At 44.1% G+C, this 20,946-nt stretch overlaps 1 protein-coding gene across 1 annotated transcript in view; it reads left to right on the top strand.

Annotated features, from left to right (window-relative positions):
* Nucleotides 1–20,946, top strand: part of MINDY4B (MINDY family member 4B) — a 40,816-nt gene that overhangs the window by 8,144 nt on the left and 11,726 nt on the right. The window contains exons 4-10 of the mRNA XM_032629382.1: nucleotides 2,373–2,492; nucleotides 3,435–3,526; nucleotides 6,144–6,309; nucleotides 7,184–7,249; nucleotides 11,803–11,873; nucleotides 13,639–13,711; nucleotides 14,521–14,682. Of these exons, the coding sequence (XP_032485273.1) occupies nucleotides 2,373–2,492; nucleotides 3,435–3,526; nucleotides 6,144–6,309; nucleotides 7,184–7,249; nucleotides 11,803–11,873; nucleotides 13,639–13,711; nucleotides 14,521–14,682 (750 nt within the window). The remainder of the gene's footprint in view (nucleotides 1–2,372; nucleotides 2,493–3,434; nucleotides 3,527–6,143; nucleotides 6,310–7,183; nucleotides 7,250–11,802; nucleotides 11,874–13,638; nucleotides 13,712–14,520; nucleotides 14,683–20,946) is intronic.

Here is a 20,946-nt window from a genome sequence, read left to right as displayed (position 1 = left end):
TGGTCGGCATGTTCAAGCAGAGCTGGGGCTTCTCAACCCTGGAGTCAGGAGTGAGAAGTTTTCTTCTGTGCAGTCTTGATGTCAGGGAGACACCTTCTGTCCATATTCAGGGCTCTGCTGGGGATGTCCTGGGTTGGTGGCCCTCTTTGGTTACAGGGCACACCGAGTCTGTGTCTCCCAGGAGCAGCTGTCTTCTCCCTCTCCTTGATGGCCACCGGACAGATAATTTTCCTTCAGGTGCAATTCTAGGCTCTTGCTTATTCTGAAATGCACCTGTCTCTATTTCTCTGTAGAGGCAATCTTTTCTTTTGAGGGTGGGTGCAGAGGTGGCCAGGAAATAAACTCCAGCCATGGAACCAGACCCTGGTTTGAGATGGGGAAGACCATTCCAGATGCATGCTTCTCCTGCATCTGTCCTTCTTGGAAACCATTAGAACCCACGCTATGCACAGCTGGGAAGAGGTACCCTGGCTCTCGACCGGTTGGGCTCCATGTTCCTTTTGTCCGCACTCTTCAACTGGCTCCAAATGCCTGAGTGTGATATTCAAAGCCCTCCAGGATCAGACCCAAGGTACTTTCCATTCTGAGCTTCCACTGACTTCCTGCCCTGTGGCCCCAGAACACACAGTGTTCTAGACCCAGTGAACCACTCACTGTCCCTGGATACCCTGGTACCATGTGTGTGTGTCTGCAGATCTCTCTCTCTACCCAGCCTCCCCGCCTTTACAGGCAACAGACCACTGTGTGGTCTGTCACAGAGTGTGGGACATGTGCCTGTGCTGGAGCATGGGGTGCTTTGGGGATGTGGCAGTAAGCGACACTGAATAGCACTGAGTTACCTCGTGGGAAAGTCAGCCCCTTCTCCACTCTGGCAGGCCAGGGAGAAGACCCGGTAAAGGGCAGCACACATTCACACCTCTTTAACACCTCTTATCTCCCTTTTTAATTACAAAGAGTGCAGGGCTCAGTCGGAGCTTTCACAGGCAATGGTTTCTAGCATAATCTAATAACATCATTATATCTCTATTATTTTTTTTTATTATGGCAAGTGATTTTGATTCTCATTTAAGGATGTGGTATAAAGTGTCCTTTTAAATAAACGCTTTGTTTATTTATTTAAATGAATGTTTCCTTGTAAAATGGGGATTAAATGAGATAATGCACATATCTGACCCTTTGTAAGCTCTTAATGACGGTGAACTGATTTGAAATAAAAGAGAAACTGCCAACCTCCCTACCAAGACAGACAGACAGACAGAAAGAAAGAAAGAAATGCTTTAAATAAATGTTTTCTAAGTTATAAAAGAATGGCCCAAGCTAATGAGAAATATTAATTCAATAATTATTGGCATACAAAAATGACAGCAGTTATAAGGATGGCACATACACGATTAAAGCTGGGGAGGCAGATCAGTGGTGTTAGAATGGGTACGAATACCAGCTCTGCCTGACTTGCTGGGTGACCTTAGGCAAATACTTTCCTGTAAAAGGAGGATGATAACAGTACCTTTCTCAAGGAATTAAATTAACATAATGAATGCAAAGCACTTAGCCCAGTGCCTGGTGCGTAGAAAATACTCAGTAAATGCTAGACACCATCTGCCAGTCTCGTTTAAATGCCACCTCTTCCACGAAGCCTTCCTGAGTACTTCAGTCGGAAGTTCTCTCTCCATATCCATACCCCACCCAGGACCTAGCACAAGCCGAATGGTTAATATGCCTCTGATTATAAAGGGATTCCCTTTTTGTCACGGGTTTGGTTTACAAAGGCTTGTGCCCAATTTTCTGGGATTTTCTAAAAGACCCTCTGCAATCTTAACTTGCTGCAGAGTATCCAGAAAAAAACTTAAAGATTCTAGGGCAAAAAAACAGAGGCTGCTTGTTTAATACCAATTTACACCACTATTGTACTCAGACTGCTGGAATCAGAGTCCTGCCTATTCCTTTTTTCTGGAGCAAGAGAGAAAGACCCTAACGTGGGAGAGATAGGAGTTACAGAGTCAGGGTTAGAGAAATGAGAGGCATAAGGAGAGCGTAGTCGCCCGTAATGGATCTTAAGGGGGTACAGGGAAGATGGCTGGCAACGGAAGGTGAGACAGACACGGAGACAGAATACGGATGGGGATAAAAAGGTGCAGAGTTGACACTCTCAGCCTTCAGGATAAAATGTCCTAAGTGAACCTTATGCAAACCTTTTGCACAGAGCTGGACAATTACAATCAGGGAATAGAGTAATGTGTGAACCTGACTCTAGGAAGGGGACAGGCCCTCCTCCATGGTTTCACCAACTTGCTTAATTAAGTCTGTTTGCTGAGGGCTTGTGTCTAGGAAGAACTCTCTTTGTTTGAACCATTTATTTCCCCTCTTTTCAGAAACTGTGCCAGATCCTCTTTGGAAATACAGTCCAGGTCTTCAGCTCTGACTGGACAAAGGCCTATTTCCGGTTTCATGATCCTTTTTCTGACCTGGCTTTCGCTTTGGAAGTGGGAAAGGTAATAGCAGGTGATAATTTTTTTTTTTTTTTTTTGTGGTACGTGGGCCTCTCACTGTCGCGGCCTCTCCCGTTGCGGAGCACAGGCTCCGGACGCGCAGGCTCAGCGGCCATGGCTCACGGGCCCAGCCGCTCCGCAGCATGTGGGATCTTCCCGGACCGGGGCACGAACCCGTGTCCCCTGCATCGGCAGGCGGACTCTCAACCACTGCGCCACCAGGGAAGCCCAGGTGATAATTTTTTAAAGTCCTAATCCCATGCTCCCTGTCTGTGTTTCCTTCCATCCTCCTCCATACGAGGCATGTTTTCATTATCATCATAAGTAGAAACATATCGACGATTTAAAATTTAACCTTAAATGATAACAGACTATTGAAAATTATGACACGCTATCTAGGATGTCACAAAGTCTCAAACTCCTCCCCACTCTCTTCCAAATTTTCATTTTCCTGGCACTTTTCTCCAGGTCCTAAGCATTCCTAAGAATCTAGAGGCTGGAAGAGATCTAGGAGTTTCTTTCTGGCTTGTTTAAAACCTCAATAATTCAAATCATTGATCCCTAGCCAGGCAGAATTTCAAGAGCTAGCTGACTAGTTCCTTACCTCCTGCAAATCTAAGGGTTGGACACGAGGCACGAGCCCAGTGAAGGTGGGGCGGAGGGGGACAGGCATCCCGGAGTGCCAGTCTATGGGGCTCCACAGAGAAGCTAGTCATTGCAGATTCTAGCCCAGCCATGGCACGGCCACAGCCCACGGGGAGGGATGGCACATGTAGAGAACAGTGGCCCGTCACTAAGCCTAGGGGATGCTGTGCCCCAGAAGTGAAAAGGCTGCCGAGAAGAATAAATAATGACATCCATTTCCAAGACTTCTCTTGTATAACGTGGGCCCTGAGGGTTCCACCACCATTGTAAACTCCTCACTGTTGACCCTCCGCTTTTCAGGGAGGTGCCCGAAGCATTCAGATGGCTGTACAAGGATGCATCATTAAATATTTGTTGTTTACAAGGAAGGGAAAAGACTGTAACTTTCTCAGGTAAGAGGCCTATGAAAAGTATTTGCAAAGAATTACCCATTTCCCGAGAACCTTTGTAGGCTAAATAACCACCAGGGAAAATCCCCCAGGTTGCCTCAGGAAGGGGACTTGCCTCGTAAGACAGAAATGGCTCTGGCTCTCCCAGAGGGACTGAATTTCGTGACTAGATAGAGCTCTTCCAGAGTCCCTTTCAAAGTTCAGTTGCAGGGATAACACTGGCAGTCTTTATGCCCCACTGCAGAGCACCCTGACAGAGGAGATGAAGCACCAGATCTCCAGACAGGCTTACTTGACAACATTCGATAGGAAGTCCCAAGCTAACAGTTCCAGAGAGAGAACAAAAGGGATGATGACAAACCTAATAAATGAAGGATTCATCCTCCTATTTAATCACGCTGACAAAGTACAGTGTTTGGTAGTTGCCTATTTAAAAAATCAGTTCAAATTATTTTGTTCTTAGATGCTAATAAACCCCTATCAAACTCTATGGTTGATATTAGAGGAAACAGAAATAATTAAAAGGCATCTACCTACCCTCAGGCAGGGTAACTTATCACCGAAAACGAACTGAATGTCTAATCTATGCTAAGAACGCCAATTGCCAGCTTCCTTAGAAGCAGAGCCAGAGGTGGGAATTCTTCATGCAGGTGATTTATTAAGGGAATGAATGCCCTCAGGAGAAACCCCTAAGAGAGCAGGGGAGCAGGCTAGGGAAGGAGGAGAAGCAGAGGAGGCCTGTGGCTGCCAGTGATGTCTAGCCTCCGCCTGATCCGTGGGAGCTCTGGGGGGCAACTGCTCCATCTTCAGATAAGGGGGCGGGGCCTTTTCACCTCCCACCCTCATCAGGCATCCGCTATGGACCCTCCTACGGGAAGGCGGCACAACCCCAGTCACTTCCAGGGAAGGTGGCTCCAATTCATCAGAGAAAGTTGAAAAGTATGAGGCCCTAGCAGCAGCACCCAAAGCAATGGGGGGGGGGGGGGGGGGGGCGTGTCCACCAACTGCGTAAAAGGGATCCCAAGGGATCTAGATGGAACACATACAGCATTTGCTCCATGAATAGCAAGCATTTAGCACAGTACCTGGCATATGGCAGGTACTACATAAATGCTAATGAGTAATTGCTATTATCGACCTGCTCCTTGAAGCCTTCCTGAACCTTCCCGATCACAAGTTCTCCCTCCTGCCCCTGTCGTCTCACAGCACTTTGTCTGACTCTCATTCTACCTTGGACAAGGGTTTTGGAGTGTGAGGGTCCTGCTACTGATTTCAATATCACCATAGAGCTAGATGGATTCTATAAATCAGGAGTCCCCAACCACCGGGCCGCAGACTGGTAAGCAGTCCGTGGCCTGTGAGGAACCGAGCCACACAGCAGGAGGTGTGTGGCCGGTGAGCGAGCGAGCTTCATCTGTATTTACAGCCGCTCCCCATCGCTCGCGTTACTGCCTGAGCTCCACCTCCAGTCAGCATTATGGAGCTGTATAATTACTTCATTATATATTACAATGTAATAATAATAGAAATTAAGTGCACAATGAATGTAATGTGCTTGAATCATCCCCAAGCCACCCCCCGACCCGTTCGTGGAAAAATCGTCTTCCACGAAACCGGTCCCCGGTGCCAGGAAGGTTGGGGACCGCTGCTATAAATCGTGGCTGAGTTCATTCATTAACCTCTGTCATGTGTTTCTTCACCAGGACAACAGTTGTCAATGTTAAACATTTAGAAAATGAGCATAGGAAAGGTCTGTGATGTAAACATTGGCTCCCATTTCCGGGGAATTCTCACCCACTGGGATTATTTGATGGAATCTAATGGTTAAGAACAATCTAATGGTTAAGTCAGGAGGCATACTGCCTGCATTCAGGTCACTGCTCTACTGCTTTAAAGGTGAATGACCAGGGGCAGAGTACTCAACCTCCCTGTCTTACTTTCCTCATCTCTAAAATGGGACTAATAATATTGATAGCATCCACCTCACAGGTTGTCATAAGGATTAAATGAGGTAATACGCGTTAGGTGCTTAGAACAATTCTGGGCCCAGTGAGTGCCAGATGAGTGTCGACTATAAGTTAGTAAGGGGGAAGTGGGCCTCAAATGATTCGTAGGATGTGATCAGGCAGGAAGAACAGAGAGAACTTGCATATTCAAGGCAGACAAGTACATGAGAAAAAGCATGGAGGTAGAATGCAGAAACTATGTCCAGGGAACTAGTCCATCTGGGGCAGAGGGTTTGCAAAATGGAAACCTGGGAGATAAAACTGGAAGGATTGTTTGGGGTTGCACTTGGGAAGGGCCTGTGTTATCAGGTTAGAGAGTTTGGATGGAGCCCAGCTGGAGTTCAGGAGAGAAGACAGTGCTGAGATTCAGCAGGGGCAGTAATGCACAGGGAGGGATCAGTGGAGAACCCAGAGGATTAATGCTCTGGGGTGAGGATGCCCGTTCAGTGCCGGCAGAGAGGATGAGGCCCTCCACAATGTTCTCACAGTGTAGGTTGACGAAGGAACCAAACTGACCCAGCCTATACTCAGAAGGGTCCATGAAAGTGGAGGCCCAGGCCCTCAGCTAGGGGACACTCATTGCAATGCGTTCCTACCCTCCCCCCGGGCTGAAGTTTGTGCGCGATGAGCAAGCAGGGGCAGAAGCGCGCGCTGGCCGCGGCGCTCGCGGGCATCCTGTGGGCCGCAGGAGCAGCTCGGAAAGCCACCATCTGCCTTGTCACCGAGGACACTCACGTCGCCCCGACTCCTGACTACTCTGGGGACGGTTTCACTGAACGGGTGAGTGCGCTCCTGCCCGTCCTGTCCTACCAGATAAAGGATGGTGAAGCCTGGGTGAGTATTAGACTCACCACGGAACTGGAGGTGGAACTGATGCTCCTGGGTGGACCTCCACGATGTAAGCATCTGATGTGGCCAAAGGTACCTGCCAAAGAGGCGAGGATCAAGGGCATAAGTAATCCAAGCAGCCAAAATAGAGATGCCTGCTGTGAATTTTTCCTTCCAGAATTCACCATGATCAAGAACACTCCATACCCAACAGAAAAGAAGCAGATTCACAGACATAGAGAACAAAGTAGTAGTTATCAGTGGGGAGAGGGAAAGGGGAGGGGCAACATAGGGGGAGGGGATTAAGAGGTACACACTATTATATATAAAATAAGCTACAAAGTATGTTGTACAACACAGGGAATAGAGCCAATATTTTATAATAACTATGAATGAAGTACTACCTTTAAAAATTGTGAATCACTATATTGTACACCTGTAGCTTATATAATATTGTATCTCAACTATACTTCAAGAAAAAAAAATTGTTTAAAGAATATCCCATGCCTGAAATTATCATAAACTCCATTTCCATAGCCACTCTTCTAAACTTGGCTAAATTCTACCTATTAGGGAAAAAATCTGTTTACAGTTTTCCTGCTCAAGATACCATATTGGTTTAAAACTGAGGAATGTAAAAGTGAGGCCGGTGGCCACCCAATCTTACCATGTATGTTTTACGGGGCCTTGTGTATATGTCAGTTTCTAGCAATGTGATTTTGCAATGAAACAAAGAACTCCCTTGAGGTACTAACAGTGAGTTGACATCTCCTAGATATAACTTTCATCTTCCTTTTCATTTTTATCTTCTATTTGTGATTTACAGCTCCAGCTGTTTGAACTTTTAGAGAAAGAAGCCACTGAGAAATTCATCTATGATCACGTACAGTGTGTAAGTATTTAAGTGTTGAGATCATTCCTTTATGTTGAACTGATCGTACAGGACTCTTCTTCCTTTTATAAAGTGTATTTCTAATGATGCTTGTTAAGAAAAGCAGGTCATTTTGAGGACTAAGAGAGGGCAGAATGAGGGAAAGAGAAACCTGTCTCTCCCTCCCCACAATCTAGAAAGAGGCCAGATCACACACAGGCCCACTCACAAATGCCTCTTTCTCCTTGGCTAATCAAACCCAGAGAATAATACTATAGAGGGCATATACAATAAGATTGCTTTTATGGGAAGAGAAAATGTTAGAGCAGCCTTGCCTCATCTAAGGGATAAAACACAAAAATGGTAGTCTAAATTACCAAAACGGCCATTCACAGCGGCTCAGAAAAATGACTGCCAGTCTGAAAAATGTGGCCCCCTTTCACATCTTCTATCAGCACCTTCCACACAATGCCCTCCCCTGCAATGAATCTCCCCACCTCCTGTGTGGGAAGGACACAAAGTAGGGGATAGGGATGGTGGAAAACGGAAGGTGCTTTTTTAAGTTTCCTCTGTGGATAAAGAAATGAAAGTTGATTTTCTAAAGAATCAGAAACTTACAATGTAGCAGAGGAAAACTAGAGTAACCATGAAGCCATATAAACGTGGCTTGTATGGAAAGGGAAAATTTGATGCATGAAACTCACAACCCCATTCATTTCAAAGGTCATAGGGACAGAAAACTTGGGCATGAGTTCTCAGCCACACACTAGCTACATGATCTTGCTTAAACTAGTTACCCCAGACCTTCCTCCCCCACCCTCTCTTGGGTCTATGTGGCAGGCAGAAGAATGGTCCCCTGAAAGATGTCCATACCCTACCCCCTAGAACCTGTGAATGTTTCATTACACGGTAAAGAGGAATTAAGCTTGTTAATCAGATGACTCTAAAATAGGGAGATTATCCTGGATTATCCGGGTAGGCCCAGTGTAATCTCAAGGGACTTTAAATGTGGATGAGGAAGGTGTAAGACAGGGAAAGACTGATGTGATGTGAAAAGAGTACCACCAACTGTTGCTGGCATCGAAGGTCGAAGGTGGGGGCCATGAACCAAGGAACGTGGGCGCCATGAACCAAGGAACGTGGGCAGGGCTGCTAGAAGCTGGAAAGGGCAAGGAAACAGATTCTCCCCCAGAGCCTCCAGAAAGAACGCAGGGCTGCTAACACTTTGATTTTAGGCCAGTAAGACCCATTTCAGTCTTCTAACCTCTAGAACTGTTAAGATAATAAATCTGTATTATTTAAGCTACTAAATGTATGGTAATTTGTTACAGCAGCAATACGAAACTAATGGAAGCTCTATGATAGATTTTAAATACCTGACATGAAATGTTAAGCTAGAAGCCTGCTTAGGGACTTTTTTGTGGTAGAGGGAGATGTTTAATGGGGCTACATGGAGAGGAGCCATGTAAGAAATGACTCTGCCAGCAAACAGAGGCAAACCCTTCCCTCTCTTGTCTTCCATCTCTTCAACTCAGACCTGGGAGAGTCTGATTCAATAAGGAAGTCTTTCACATCTGCAAGGGCTTCTTAAGTGTAGCCAGAGTTGAGAATAAGATGATTAGAGCTAGAGCTATACGTAGGTTTTCCCCCTGAAGGACAAAGAGTTGATAATGGGGACCTACTGTACAGCACAGGGAACCCAATACTCTGTAATGACCTATATGGGAACAGAATCTTAAAAAGAAGGTATATATGTATATGTATAACTGATTCACTTTGCTGTAAAGCAGAAACTAACACAACATTGTAAATCAACTCCACTTAATTTTTAAACTAATGTTTAATTAATAAAAATTAATTTAAAAAATAAAATTTTAAAAAAAGACTAAGAGTTGAGCTGGAATAAGTAATGAAAGGAAGCAGAATCAGACTGCATGGTGCAGGTGGGCTTTGCACAAGCGTGGTGTCAAGTGGACCCAAGCTGACCGTTACCATAGCCACACGGGGAAAGGGTTGGCACCATTTCCTGAGTGAGGGGGCATCTTGATGCATAGATACTCCTCTGAAGGGCACTCCCTAACCGGGGCTGCATGTGTGATCAGCCCGCATCCAGACCCTTACCAAACACCATTCACTATCAAAAGGAAGCAATTCTGTGCCCTGTCTTCAGGCAGAGATCACAAGCTAGAGGTCTGAGGGTTACATGTGGGCAGTAGGCCTATTGTTATTATGGGTTGCATTGCATCTCCCCTCTCCCCAGAAAAGAGATATGTTTAAGCCCTAACCCCCAGTACCTGTGAATGTGTTCTTATTTGGAAAGAGTTTCTTTGCAGATGTAATCATGTTAAGATCAGGTCATGCTGGATTAGGGTGGGCCTTAATCCAATGACTGGTATCTTTATAAGGAGAGAGAAATTTGGTCATGGACACCGACACATGCAGGGAGAATGCCATGTGATAATGAAGGCAGAGACTGTCCCAAACCAAGGACACCAAGGACTGCCAGCAGCCACCGGAAGCTAGGAAGATACAAGGAAGGATCCTCCCCTAAGGCCTTCAGAGAGAGCATGGCCTGCCTCTGACACCTTGATTTCAGACTTCTAGCTTTCAGAACTGTGAAACAATAAATTCCTACTGTTTCAAGCCATTCAAATTTCTGGCCATTTGTAGGGTAGGTCTAGGAAACTAATACATCTATTACATAGGATCTGCAGCATTAGCTCATATGGTGTTGTATTTTTAAAAACTCGACTTGGTGAACTTCAAAAATAATCAGAAAATTCCACGTAAAAACCTAAATGTTCGGGCATTCCCTGGTGGTCCAGTGGTTAGGACTCCTCACTTTCGCTGCTGAGGGCACAGGTTCAATCCTCAGTCGGGGAACTAAGGTTAAGCCACCCCTCAATCTGCACAGGGCAACGACAACAACAAAGAAAAACCAACAACAACAAAAAACCACACACAAAAACTAAATGTTTAGGTCCTCCCCACTCCCACCCAAAATCAGAAAATCTGACAGCACTAGGCCTGTATTCTAGCATGTCTTCAATCAGCTGATAAAGGGAGCAGTGACTCCCATTAGACAAGTTGTGATAGACTGAATGATGTTACCTAACTGGTAAAAAGGACTCTGCCGATGTGATTAAGTTCAAGATCTCAGATGGGGAGATTATTCTGAATTTTTCTGATGGGTTCAATGAATCATAAGGGTTTTATAAGAGAAAGAGGACGGCAGGAGATTCAGAAAAAGGGATGTGATGAGGGAAGCAGAGGAGAAGAGGCTATGTGATGTGGAGTCATGAACCAAGGAATAAGGACAGCTTCTAGAGGCTGGAAAAGGCTAGGAGGCATCATAGCCTCCAGAAGGAACACAGGCCAACCAGTAGTTTGAATGGAGTCCAGTGACACCAGGGCTGGACGTCTAACCTCCAGAACTGTGAGATGATGGATTCCTGTGATTTTAAGCCAACACATCTGTGGTCGTCTGTTAAGGCAGCAACAGGAAACTGACACACAAGTGCTGTCCCTTGCCTCGGGCCCCACCTCTCCCCGTTTCCCTCACGTCCTGGCGTACCCCCATTTGGGTTCTCATCTGGCTTCTGTGGGCACTGAAATTTCTTCTCCTGCCTGAAGATCCAGCCCCTGCAAGGGCATAGATAGTGAAGGGGACAAATTAATCCACAAAAGGAAAAGTGCATGCATTTTAGCAGAAGGTTTCCTGATATAATGCCTTTAAAGAAGAGGCTTTAACCCAGGGCACCTTGAAAGCCAGCCAAGGAGCTTCTTTTCTGCAGGTAGAGCATTGACACAAAGCTAAGATAAGGCCAACCAGTGAGAGGCCCTGAATGAGGATGGATTTTATCCTGGAGCTCACAGGGCACCTTTGGAAAGTTCAGAGCAGAAAAGTAACATGGCCAAGAAAAGAGACAGGGAGAAGTGCCTTAGAGAGGGACAGACAGTAATTTTGCTGTGGTTCTAGCATGTTCTAAGAACTACGGTAGGTCCTGTGCATTATTTCATTTAACTTTTGCAACAATCCTAGGAAAAGGGTCTTTTATCTACATTTGCAGGTGAGATTGAAACTTAAAGAAGCTGGAGTTAATAGAGTAGAACTGGTTTTGAACTCAGGTTTGTATAACTCCAAAGCTATTTCTAGAAAGGCTTCTCTGGTCCCCCTGAGTTTAACAGGATGATGAGGGAGGATGCACTGACGGAGGGAGGCTGGATAAGGGCCATCCAGAGCAGCTCTGAGGAACTGAGCTAGGATAGATGCTGGAAAATGGAGAGGAAGTATACACTATGTCTTAGCCATGATTCGAAGAGAATCACATGATAGAAGTGGAGGAAACATGGGTTGGAAACCAAGAGAATGATGGTGCCATTGGCACACCTGAAGCAAGGAAAGAGGATGCATCTGAGGGTGGAGGTGACCTAGAGAAGCAGAGAGAGCTCCCATGGTCCTTTTGGCAGCTAGAAAAAAATCTCTCAGGTGTAAATCCTTGAATTCATGCCCACAGGTACACAGAGATGCACTGTGTTTATGCAGATGTGTTTTTCCTTTGTTTTTCAAATAGTTCAAAGGAGAAGGAAGCCATGGTGTCATCTTGTTTCTTTACAGTCTGATCTTCTCCAGAACATTTGAAAGGTAAATTCTACAAATATTTGCACAGGTATTTCCTATAGCTCTGGGGTCACATAAACAATGCTCCCTTGTGTTGGAAAATATTTTCATGCCTTATTGGAAACATGAGTGCAATTTTTTTCTAGTGGACACTCTTCTGTTGATGGATCCTTTTCTGTAGTCAGTTTGGACATATTCGTGGGAGAGTGGATGTCATCAGAAAAGTTTGAATCTACATTTCTAGCACAGTAGTAGGTTCCTTTCTCTTGTGGTTATAAATATTGGCAGATACCACTCAGGCTTATTTGTACAGCTCTCATAAATGAAAATATTTTATGATTTCTATGTACGATAAAATATATATCCACAAATATTTATTTTGTCCCTATGAAATGCAAAGCCCTGTTCTTGGCACTGTGGGAAATACCAATGAAAGAGAGTATGGCCCTGACCTCCTTGCAGGTTCCAATTTGGGAAAAACCAGGGGTACACAGAGAGACTGAGCCATCCCAGGTGGTACTTGACATGCCAAATGAAGTACAGAGACAATGAATCTTAACGGATTCCAGAGGAGGGAGGGGCCCCAACAGATAAGGTGGCCGAGGAAGGCTTCTGGGAAGAAACAGACTTTCTTCTGGACCCTGAGAAAAGGGTAAGCTTTTGAGAGTCAGAGAGAGAGAAACAGAGGGCCCCCAGAAAGGAAGAACTTCAAGCCTTGAAGCAGTTCCTGAAAACCTGTCTTTTGCATATCATACTTTTATGATCTATATTATTATTTGCTTAACAATGTCCTTAAATCAACACACACTTGGGACTTCCCTGGTGGTCCAGTGGTTAAGACTCTGTGCTTCCACTGCAGGGGAGGCACGGTTTCAATCCCTGGTCAGGGAACTAAGACCCTGCATGCTGTGTGGCATGGCCAAAAAATAAATAAAAGAAAAAATTCAAAATCAACACACATTTAGATATCATCCTCTTCTTAAACATTAATATCCTCTAAATCATGTAGTTGCTGCGCTAAAGAAAAAATGTTTTAAACACATCACTGTAAAATTTTTTTAATGCTCATATCTATACCACCTAACATCACGCCATAATTTAGGAAACACTGCCCTGAATTATATCTGATGCTTGACCCACGTCTTTAGGTCTTATTCACAGAAGTGCTTGACCTTCCAGTCCTGTGAACAGGTTCGTTCAAGAACACATACAGCTCATATAACTCAGCATCTCCCTCCAGGTGACAACACGAGCCACTTTCCACCTTGATATTATACTGTCCTGGATGGAACCCTGACCCCTTGGCCCTGGTGAAACAGTAGAGGCTTCAGCCAAGACATGGGCTTAACTCCCCAGCTGGTGGTTTCCACTTGAACAGTCTGGTCAACTCTGCCTTGGGCCAGCACTCTCTGGAGGGGTCACGTGTCACCACCCTAAGCCAAGCGTCCCTTGGCACTCAGCGCAAGCAGTTTTGCTACACAGCCCAGCACCCACACGGAGCCCACACCCAGGGATTCTAACGTGTGAGGTCTGTCGCTTCGTCCTCCTCCCTGACCACTTATCACTGGCTTCCCCCAACGGCATCCAGAGCTTGCCCCGTCACCTCTGCAGCCCCAGTCCTAGAAGCTTTCCCAGTGACAGATGGAAACGTGCCAGGCACATGGGAAGGACAGTGACCAGGCAAGCCCAAGTCACTGCTGCTCTGCGTTGGGGGGATGGAGAGAGGAGAGGCTGCATGTCCCTGGAGCATCACCGTCTGTGAGTGTTGATGGCTTCTCCCACTCTGCAGGCTTCAGAAAGACCTGGACGTCTCCACCACTCATCTGCTACGACCTAATGCTGGAGGTTTCCTGTGCAGGCAGGTGGGTTGGAAGACTTTGCCTTTTTTATTGTAGCATCTCAATTAGGCTTTTTTTTTTTTTTTTTTTTTTTTGCAGTACGCGGGCCTCTCACTGTTGTGGCCTCTCCCGTTGCGGAGCACAGGCTCCGGACACGCGGGCTCAGAGACCATGGCTCACGGGCTCAGCCGCTCCGCGGCATGTGGGATCTTCCCGGACCAGGGCACGAACCCGTGTCCCCTGCATCGGCAGGCGGACTCTCAACCACTGCACCACCAGGGAAGCCCTAGGCTTTTTTTTTTTTTCCTTTCAACTAAGCATATTCTCTCCTTAAGTGAAGAGTGATCAAATTATCTTTGAAAAACTAAGATGCTCCCCTGAGTTTGTTATCAGATTCTATCTTTCCACTTTCCATCACAGTCCTTTCTAGTTTACCTCTGAGAGCCTGCCATCCCTGAGATTCTAGAAACATTAGAAAATATCTTGACAAGACCGCCCAGGAGTCCCTAATAACTGAAAGAAAAGCACTATAAAAACTTCTTAGCTTCATGCAGCTTAAATCACAACTATGGAAACCTAAGTTTAAAAAATATATGAAGGGAGGAAGGGCCCATGGGGAGTTATGGGGCATGGCTCAAGAAAAAAAAATCAATAGACTCCTGTTTTAACACTACCAAACATTCATGACATACGTTTTCCCAGAATTATATATTGTGGGATTTCATTCTTTTCACTAAAAATGATACATTTTATGATGATTAAAAGAAAAAAGAAATTAAGTCCTTGTGTCATCGCTACCTGAAATGTAAATATTTGTAAAATGTGTCATCTAGGCAGTTCTGAACATGATCTTAACTGGAAGAGCCAGTCCGCACGTCTTTAACGGCTATCAGAAAGGAAAGTCTCAGGAAACGTTATGTGGGGTCCTGACCCGCAGTGACGTCGGCTATTTGCAGTGGCATAAGGACACCTCAGAGGATGATAGACTTTCACAGGTGAGTGTGTTCCAATTCTCAACCACACCACCAGAGTGTCACTATCTGGACAAGGCAATTCAAATCGGAGCTTACTTTTTCCTTTACTACTTTCCTGCCTGCCTTCCACTTGCACATATAGACACACGTGGAGATTTTTCAGCGACTAAATGGAAATATCCAAGTCTACTGGCTTCCTATTTTACTTTATATATTTTTATGTATACAGAGTATAGGTAATACAAGTAATATGCAAATAATTTTTAAACAATACTTGAAATATACAAATAAAGTCTCCTGGCATCCCCACTCATCAGAAATCAACACTGTCAGAAGAGAATGTTTACCCTCCCAACCGTTTATTATGCAAACATGAATGCATATATTCTATCTATCGCTCAAAGCTTTAAAAAGAATAACTGAAAAAAAAAGGGAATCCCACTTACAAAACACCTCTCAAAAAGCTTTCTAGCTCAGGGGATGTACAACCTCTGACAACCAGAAAGTAGACTGTGCTGTTGAAAAGCACAGCCAGAGAATTAAGTAAGACGTGGTTCTGTAAAAACAACCAGGAGAGAGAGTGAGGAAGCAGGTATACCCACCCAAACCACAAATCAAAGGTGCTTCTGTGATATTTTCACCGAAATGTCATTACAAAACCCAGGGAAGGCAAGGCAGATGCTATGAAAAGCCAACACTTCTTTGGAGCGGCCCTAACGCTAGCTGGGATGGAATTCAATGTGATGGTGACAAACCCCCCCAGGCTCACCGCCCACCAGCACCAAATGAGGTCCCATTACTCAGAGCCTGTCCTTCACTCTCCTGGTTCCAGCTCAAAATCCCTTTCAACGTACAGGGCTTTACACTTTACAATGTCCTTTTATATCCATAGCTTCATCTGTCTTTCCTCCTACTGTTGGCTCCAGCTACAATGTGTTAATCATGAAATCAGCATCTCACAACACATACAAATCACGTCTGATAGCATTGGGAACGTAGCGTCTGACTTTCGCAGAATTAGTATATTTTGTGTACAAGTGTGTCTTAAAAGTTTACCTAGTATTCCTTGAGTTTGAAATCTAGTCCATCATAGAAAAATGACACCAGAAACTAACATAACATTGTAAATCAACTATACTTCAGTTTCAAAAAAGAAAAAGAAAAAAATGAGAAGTGAGAGATAAGCTAAAAGCAAAAGAAATGAACCCAATCCCATCACCCAGGGTCAATCTTCTCAGAAATGCTTCCTTCTCTTTCTCATATAAATACGTTCTATCCTACTCCTCTGAACCCTGCACTTAACACTAACGTCCTTATATGCCAATGAATATATATCCTTCATCACATTTAATGGATACAAAGATTTGCACTGCGTGAATGTGAAGACTGTACTTTGAATATGCCCTAGACAGAGAATGGATTTGTTATTATTATAAAGTTCCTAATCGTTTGTTCCAGACAATTTGGGAATTCATCTTAGAATTTGATATATATATATATATAAAATGACAAGGAAAACTAAGCCAGAAATAGGGGACTTACAGATTTCATTTTACATATTTTTCTTTTCTTTCAACCATGCATGGTCACTTGAGGTCCGTGGTAAAGCATTCTGTACCGATCAGAGCCCAGTAACAGGCCAAGACTCAGTCTGGTAGGATACACTGGGGGCAAGTTTCAAGGAGTGAGGGTGCAAAAACCCCAACAATTTTAGTGCTTTGCCTACTATTACAAAGCTCTTTCACAATATTATTTCACTGTATCCTCATTTTAAACTACAAAGATTTAAAGTGTTTCTCATAGCTCTGTCATTTAAGTAGGTAATTCAAAAGCTTTGTTATATCTTTGCACCACCTCTGTTGTTATTTGCTTAATATTTTCCTTTAAATCAACTCACTTTTACAATTTGAATCTAACGTTTTCTGCAGCAGTAATACAAACTATGGACTTGATATGCTATTTTTTTTCTAATACATATTAAATAAATAAGGAAACATGTTCTGTTTTAAAGTTCACCCCTTGTGCCCTGACTTCCATGCCACATGCCACCAAGGGGCACGTGCGCCGTACTTTAGAAACCTGGTGTAAAAGTGAGAAGGTTCCCATAACACGTGGAAAACAGCCCTGTCCTGGGAACCAGGAGACTTGGCTGGAGGCCTTGCCCTGCCACTCACAGGAGTGTGACTTGGGCCAGTCACTTACCTGCTCTGAGCCTGCTTCCTCATCCACAGACTAATGTCCTAACGCTTGCCCTGCAACCACATGACTGATGTGAACAGCAAACAAAACCATGAATGCTGAAGCCTGTTTGGAAAGCCTGAGTGACCTCTCCACACGTAAGGCTTTATAATAGATGACAAGGAATAATAGTAGAGTGTTTTATTCAGCCGTGTTCATTCAGCATCTATTGATTGTGAGATTCTGTGTCCAATACAAAGAGGAGTTATACATGGGCCAATACCGCGTACATAAACTGAGTGCTATAGGAAGGGTAGGCAATAAAAGCTAAGTAACAGCGATCTTGACACTGGCTGCACATGGAAATCACCTGGAGAGTTTTGTTTTTTTCAAGCGACTTATTTAGAGCAGCTTTAGGCTCACGGCAAAACTGAGTGGAAAGTATTTACAAAGATTTCCATGAATCCCCTGTCCCTACACATGCATGGCCTCCACATTATCAGTATCCGTCACCAGAGTGGTACATTTGTTACAACTGATGAACCTACACTGACATATCGTTATCATCCAAAGTCCATCGTTTACATGAGGGTTCACTCTTGGTGTTTACATTCTATGGGTTTGGACAAAGGTACAGTGACACGTATCCACCATTATAGCATTATACAGAGTAGTTTCACTGCCCTAAAAATCCTCTGTGCCCTGCTGTGCAACCCTCCGTCCCCCCCAACCCCAGTCACCAATGATCTTTTTACTGTCTCCATAGTTTTGCCTTTTCCAGAAGGTTACCTAGTTGGAATCATAGAGTATGTAGCCTTTTCAGATTGGCTTCTTTCACTTAATACTATGCATTTAAATTTCCTCCATGTATTTTCAGTTTGATACCTCATTTCTTTATAGCACTGAATAATATTCCACTGGAATATTGTGAGTAACATTTCATTGAACAAATATTATTCTACTGATAAACCATGGTTTATTTATCCATTCACTTACAAAAGGTATCTTGGCTGCTTCCAAGTTTTGGTAATTACGAATAAAGCTGCTATAAACATCCACGTGCAGGTTTTTTGTGTGGATGTAAATTTTCACCTCCTTTGGGTAAATACCAAGCAGGGCAAATGCTAGATCATATGGTATGTTTAGTTTTGTAAGAAACTACCAAGTTGCCTTCCAAAGTGGCTGTGCCGTTTTACATTCCTACCAGCAATGGATGAGACGTCCTGTTGCCCTACATTCTTGCCAGCATTTGGTATTGTCAGTGTTCTAGATTTCGGCCATTCTAATAGGTATGTAGTGGTATCTCAATTATTGGGGTATTTTTGGCATTGCCCTGATACTATTATAGTATATGATGTGGAACATCTTTGCATATACTTGTTTGCCATCTGTCTGTCTTCTTTGGTGAGGTGTCTGTCAGTCTTTGGTCCACTTGTAGAGCTTTTAAAACTATCAATGCCCAGGTCACCCTCCAGAACAGCGTCAACTACACATGTGTAGGACCCGTGTGCTCACACTCAGCCCCACACTTACAAGGTGCTGCACTTGGTTTGATGCTCTGTTGTCACTGCCTTAACATTCTTAACACTTTTTCAACAAAGGCCCCCGCTTTTTCATTTTGTACTGGACCCGACAAATTGTATAGCCTTGTCCTACCCAATGATTCTGTTTATCTGGGTTGGAGAGCACCTGGGCATTGAATTTTTTTTTTTAAGTCTTCAGGTGATTCTAATATGCATCCAAGGTTAGAAACCTCTGTTCTGGAACAGGGCTGCTTAACCTCAGCACTACTGATATTTTGGACTAGATAATTCTTTGTGATGGGGGCTGTCCTGTGCATTATGGGATGTTTAGCAGCATCCTGGCTTTTACCCACTATGCCCCCCGCCCAGTGTGACAACCAAAAATGTCTTCAGACATTGCCAAATGTCCCCTGGGGGACAAATTTGCCCTGCCTGAATCACTGCTTTAAAAAACAGAAAAAGAAAAAAATCTTGTTAGGCTTAGCTGATTAAATCCTGTTAGGCTTAGCTGATTAAATCCATGGTGTGCAGAATTGGAAAACTAGCTATTTCAACTGAAATTACAAGAAAGAGTATCTTCTTTCAATCAGTATCAGAAAGGTTGACAGCTTTCTATTCCTTTTTACCGTTTGCAAGGCTTTCGGGGCAAGTTTCAAACCTTATCTTAAATTAAAATTAAACAGGTGTTTGCTAAATAGCTACTAAGCTGCTCCAACAAAAGAAACTATATCGAAGGCTACGCACCCCACCACCACCACCCCTGCCCTTGCTCCAAGAAAGAGAGATAGAGAGAGAGAGAGAGAGAGAGCCTCAGAGAGTCAAGAATTCACAGCCACCCAGTGCTACCATTTTCCATGGATCGCATTTCTTTTGATACAAGTCAGCCCTGACCAATAGTGCTTCTAAATCATGCTCTAAAGAAAAATACCTGCAGAGCCTAAAATATCCTCCAATAATAAAGTGGATGTTTGTTGGGACCTTAAAGTCAATCAAGAGGCCGAGGCCTAAGGTAAAAAAAATAAATAAATAAGAGCTTTCCTGCCGGGAAGAGGGCAAAATGTCCCCGACCTCAGGACCACCGTCCGAAGGTCCACTCACAGACTGGAAGTAGGGCAAAGGATAGCGACAGGCCAGGTTAGCTTTTAAATCTACATAGAAATCACATGTAGAAATCAAAGCTTCCATCTTTTCGAAAAGTGACTAATGTGGCTTTTCGTCCTTTCTTCTTAGAGTCAGTGTTCTCTCCCCAGGGAGACACCTATGAATCCTACCCGCGGTAAAAATTGCCTGAAATTGTACACTCATGGCTTGAAACCCGGAGGATGTTTATTATGTTGTCTCTAACGTGCACTTCAAGTTTGGTTTCAGAACAAACGTATTAAAGAGCAAATATAGGCTGGTAGGTAGTATTCTTACTTGAACTGCTGAGATATATAACTGTATTAGCCACATGTGTACATATAAAGTTTATTTAATCTGAAGGTGCTTTTTCATTTTCTACAGCAGCTCATTATATTCCAGGATAAGAGCAATCCACAACTCATCTATTATTTTTAAAATAATTTTTACATAGAATGATTTTATGTATATAAGAATTTTATATTTTCTCATCATCCCTGAAGATGGTATTTTTTAAAGCTCGTTTAGTCATTATAGTGCCAACAGCCACTTGTGTAGAGCACGTACTGTGTGCCAGGCTCTCTCTAAGCCACTGGTAATGATATCTTCTTTCATTTCATCCTCACTTCCGCTCAAAGGTATAATCAGTGTTAGTTCAAGTACACTGGCTGTTGTTTGGTCATTCATTTTAGAGATGAGAAAATCCAGACTGAGAAAAGTAGAGGAAGTTGCCCTAGGCCACCAGCTAGAGAAGTGTCAGAGCCAGGGTTCTGACCCCAGACCCAGCTACATTCCAAGGCCCCTTCAGCCCATTTGTGCCACGTTGCCTGTCATGCTCATCTTGGCTTGTTTTCTGATAAAGTGGTAAATACAAAATGTCATCTTGGCATTATATCATCAGAAGTACTTTCGTCATCGATCACATCGATGTATTGACATAGAGATGTAGATCTGTATTACATAATCTATAAGATCAATCCCAGGTACAGTGATGCTGAACTACAACAGTTAGATGGTGGCAAGATCATGGCTCCGTTTTAGAACGCATGACGGTCGTGCTCAACATCTAGAACTTTATCCACTGACTTCTAGGTTAAAGCAGTGGTGAGTTTGAGTTGATCATGAACTGCAGGTACTGGTAGCACGCACCCTTTCAAGTATCTGTTACCCTTCACCTGTGGTTTGTCAGACCACAACTCTCACTTACGTGCTAGAAGCACAAGCTCAGTGGCACTAAGAGACGTGCTAACCAGAAGCCCCATCTGACTGCAGTGCATACAGATGTCTAGTGCTTCACGACATTTTATCAGAGAACTTCTTGCAGAACAACAGTTTGCTCAGAAAAGAACCAGATGTGGGTCTAGGACAATGCTTTAAGCATCACTGGATTGAGGACCTCACAATCACTCCCCTCCCTTTCTGCTCTGCGGCATGGTGACTCTGCACAGGACACATGAATATGCCA

The sequence above is a fragment of the Phocoena sinus genome, chromosome 4 (assembly GCF_008692025.1).
Source record: "Phocoena sinus isolate mPhoSin1 chromosome 4, mPhoSin1.pri, whole genome shotgun sequence".
Taxonomy (NCBI): domain Eukaryota; kingdom Metazoa; phylum Chordata; class Mammalia; order Artiodactyla; family Phocoenidae; genus Phocoena; species Phocoena sinus.
This window is presented reverse-complemented; position numbering and strand designations above follow the sequence as displayed.